At 40.1% G+C, this 4,363-nt stretch overlaps 1 protein-coding gene across 1 annotated transcript in view; it reads right to left on the bottom strand.

Moving 5' to 3' along the window:
- LOC121811794 (leukocyte immunoglobulin-like receptor subfamily A member 3) overlaps nt 1-4,363 on the bottom strand; it is a gene marked incomplete at its 3' end in the record, with an annotated part of 5,785 nt that extends 1,422 nt beyond the window's left edge. The window contains exons 1-4 of the mRNA XM_042215243.1: nt 4,306-4,363; nt 3,948-3,980; nt 3,163-3,435; nt 2,763-3,023 (exon numbers count right to left, since the gene is read on the bottom strand). Of these exons, the coding sequence (XP_042071177.1) occupies nt 2,763-3,023; nt 3,163-3,435; nt 3,948-3,980; nt 4,306-4,336 (598 nt within the window). The remainder of the gene's footprint in view (nt 1-2,762; nt 3,024-3,162; nt 3,436-3,947; nt 3,981-4,305) is intronic.

Raw genomic sequence — 4,363 nt, 5'->3', positions numbered from 1 at the left:
CCTCCCCACTACTCTGCATCTCATAAACTGCTGGTAAATTAATTTCTGGATCTGTACACATCACTCAAAATCAAAAGACCCATATATGCTGTAACAGTCACAATGGTGTGGTGTCTCTTTAAGACAACCCAAGTCGAGGGTTAATGTTGTCATCAGTATGCGCCACTGCTCTCTGTGATTGTGTGGACATGTGCTTCCACGCTAGTGCATGAGGAGGGACGGATTTTATGTTTTATCTCTCCAGACACCTTTGTTTGCAACGTTATGGGTTGTACGAACACTGCACGCTATGTTTGTTAAGCTGCAGCTGTTCAACCGGGCTTATATGGTTGACGAAGAGAAGATATATTAAAGAACACGCTGTGGAATTCCCAACGCCAGTGTGAGTGTGTATTCTTTTGACTCTCCTGCTAAGTGTTTTTGCCGCCTCCTCTCAACCACTAAACACAACCCGACGTTACAATGCTTTAGTGTCTTTCTGGGTTACCTCCTTCCAAATAGCTTTGTAAATCTGTTTCCTCTCCAAGTTGCTCAAGTTTACCTCTTTGTTTTTGATAGACAGTTAGAAACCATTCAAAGGGAGATTTGATGTCCTCAAGGATACAGAACATTTTGTGGGTCCTGTAATCATCCTGATGAGATTTTCAGCTGAAAGTCCATCTTGAATTTCAGGTGGGGACAGGTGTGTGTGTGTGTGCGTGTATATGCATTGTCTTCTTGTGTCCTCCATCCATTTGTAATGATTGAACATTTTTGACCAGGAACACATGTAATGCAGATTTTTAAATGTCTGCTGAAATCGTCTTTGTGGACAAAGTTATGGAATTTTAGGTCAATCTGCTCAAATTAAATAAATTTCCCAGCGATAAAACTTTCAATTCGGTAACATTTGACCGGAACACAACATGATGGTTAAACTGCTGATATTTTAAGAGCCTCCATGGTGTCTCTCCTTTCTGTTTGCACAGTGAGTAAAACTGTTGTCCTGAGCTGCCTGCAGACAGCTGGATCATTGTTGGAGTTTTCCTGTTAAGACTGTCACGGTCCTGAGTCTGTGGACTCAGTATTTTCCTGTTTGTATTAGTTATCCTTGATTTCATGATGTGTTTTGATTCTCTTGGTTTTGATTTCTATCGCTAGTATTCCTAGCTCTTTAGTTCCTTGGCATTTTTTGTTTATGTATTCCCAATTTTGTCGCACCAGCAAATAAAGCTGCCATTTAAGTTAATGTTTTGTCTCCGAGTCCTGCACTTGGGTCCAGCCACACAACTCATTGTGACAAAGACAGATGTAAACATAACAGTACTAGGGCTGGGTATCGTCACTGATTTCTAGAATCGATTCAATTCCGATTCACAAGGTCCCGAATCGATTCGATCCACGATTCGATTTAATTCGATTTAATTCGATTCGATTCGATTTAAATCTGGGAAATTTTGACAGTCAGAAATATTATAATTCAGATCAGTACATTTACATATTTTTGTATCAATAAAAAGGAAGCTGACACACGCAAGACTTTATCAAAGGTGTGAGCGTCACAGCAGATGCCTTTGTGTCAAAGTAGCTGAAGATAAAACACAGAAAAACATGAAGGTGATTTTCCTGGCCTGGGATTTTATAAAAATATTCTGCAGTACATCAAAAACGAAAGAAAACCATTAATCAACATATGAACATTACCTCTGACGTTACAGCGGTTTTATTAGAGACACGGCTAAGCATTTTGCATTTTGAATAATTTTAAAAAGTTTAAATTTGTTCAGTATTGAACAGCAGAAATGAGGTTTTCTTTTCGGAAGAATGTAAAAGGGAAAAAAACAGCGGCCGACAGCGCTGTAAACAACAGTAGACTTGTGCGTAACAAGCAAGCGAATAATGAAGAAAGGGAAACTGTTCTTGAAGTACAGAGAGAGAGAGAGAGAGAGCTGTGCATCGCGGTGGAAGCAAAACAGTAAAAGTCAGAGTGAATTCATGACGATGTTTATGTGAAGCGTTTGGATCTTCTTTTGCTGCTGGTTCGGTCAATATTGTTTGGAGAGAGATCAAACTAACAGCTTTAGAATCAGCGCATAAAGGGCGTGAACACAAAGCGCGGACCCGCCGACAGATCAGAATCAGCGAGCTGTCGGCTTTCAGCCCCGACCGTGAGAAAGGCGACATCTAACTGATTCTGATCCGCGGGTCACGCTGTGTGTTTAAGTCTATGTGCAGAATCCGTGTACCTGCTCTCATTTACTGTCTTAACTGTTTGGTGGTTCTTGAAATTTTGTGATTTCACCAGAGATTCTGGCATTTCGGGCAAAATAAATTTATATTAAAAAATCGATTCAGGATTTTAATGAATCGATTTTACGTTATCCAAGCCAGAATCGATTTTAATCGATGAATCGATTATAAAAACCCACCCCTACATTAAACGTCAGTGTGGCGGGGCGTGGCCTGCGGTGCCGTGCAGAGGAGGCGGACGCACCTGCACGGCATCCGCAATCACGCCCCGCCGAATTAAATATTGTACTGGGTCCTGTGGTTGGGTTGTTGGTGTTATGTTGAGCGGGCAGCGGGAGAGCTGCAGCTCTGTGTGCGTTGTAAACAGCAACCGGCTAAGTATTAATAAACAGTATCAAAATGCCACTGGGTCTGCCGTGTATGTTTAACTAGGCGGGCGTGATTAAGGATGCCGTGCAGGTGCGTCCGCCTCCTCTGCACGGCACCGCAGGCCACGCCCCACCACAGTCAGCATGAATCATGGTCCAACTTACATGAAACTGTCAGTCTGAAGGCATCACTCCATCCTGTTAAGAGATAGTCACTGCTACCCCGACATCTGTAGTCTCCACTGTGGGACACTGAAACTCTGCTGATCCTGTATTCACTGGATGTTGGAGGGCTGTTTGTGTTGGGTGCTGTCCATTCATATTTCCACACCTTTCCTTCACCTCCCTGAATCTCACATCTGAGAGTGATTGTCTCACCAGTGAATATCTGAGACCAGCTGTGCTGCAGTTTCACAGCAGCCAAAACTGTTCAACAAACAAATAAACACAAATATTTATGAACAAACCAACAGTGAATGAAATAAAATCAAAGTTACAAAGTTCTACTTTAATTTAATCATGAATTTTTGTTTTACTGTGTTTCACAACACAATTTCACCCTCACGTTGTTTCTGAATTGTAACTGGAGCACTGTACTCTGTGTAGAAAACTGGATCTCCTCTCCTTCCAATGCAGTAATAGATGCCTCCTTCTGAAATACTGATCGTGTGCTCTGATGTTCCAGCTCCTATTTTCTGAGCTCCAGAAAACTCTGAATCACGTCTGAACCAGTCAAACTTCCAGCCAGCAGAGCCCTCCACAGAGCAGCTCAGTGTCACACTGCCCCCTGCTGGTATGACTGAACTTTGTGCTGTCAGTGTGGCTCTAGGTTTATCTGCTGTTGAGTTAAAAGAAATAAAATGAATGTTGCAGAATATCTAATCCAAATTAAAACACGACTCAAACTGGAGTCATGAGATTACAACACATGGATGTATATGGAGGCTATAGTTTCACATATTAATCTAAAAATTTTCATTTAAGTTTCAGAGACTTTTAAAAGTGAGTTTGTGAGATAATCACTACAAAGAAGAATATGAAACTGTCTGTGTTTGTGGTTGTTCTCATATTCTCAGCAGTGGCTTCTTCTGGATTACTATTGGAATCTGCTGAGACAACCAGATGAATTCACAAAAAGAAAACTGATCTGCATGAAGGCAACAAACTACTAAACCAGAGAATTAGCCTCATGGGTGAGTTTAACAACATGTATGTAATATCCCAATGTTACACACATAATTAAGTATATAAAACTGTATAATCTTATCAAATATAAAAAAAAAAGGAGCTGCGAAAAAGTAAGTACTAAACACATCACACAAATGGAAAACAAAGAAAACAATTTCTCACCTTCAGCATTTCCTGACAAGAATGTGCTGAACACTAGAAGAAAGATTAATATCCACATCATTATCAACCATAAACAGATTTTTCAGATGCCCCATCAACATATTTGTACCCATATATTATGTGATAATAAACAGGCTCGAAACATCACAAAAACATAATTGACTTTTTGTAATTTGTAAAATAATGAAGAAGTAAAAGAAACTCAACTCAAAGTAACTTTAAAAAATGTTTAAATCAATAACAACAAAACAAACAAACAAAAAAACCCCCAACTGGATCTAATCAAACTCTCAAAGTAACAGAGAGATTTTTTTTTCTCACTTAGTGGCACACAAACAGAGAAAATCAGTGTACTTACAGAATAATGCCAGCAAAGTATTCCCCATCATCACAGTCCTGCAGCTCTCTCATCCACA

Source organism: Haplochromis burtoni, unplaced genomic scaffold, assembly GCF_018398535.1.
Source record: "Haplochromis burtoni strain Fernald_Lab_line unplaced genomic scaffold, NCSU_Asbu1 Contig_690, whole genome shotgun sequence".
NCBI classification, from domain to species: Eukaryota; Metazoa; Chordata; class Actinopteri; order Cichliformes; family Cichlidae; genus Haplochromis; species Haplochromis burtoni.
The sequence above is the reverse complement of the archived record's forward strand: the minus strand, read 5'-3'. Positions and strand labels throughout refer to the sequence as shown.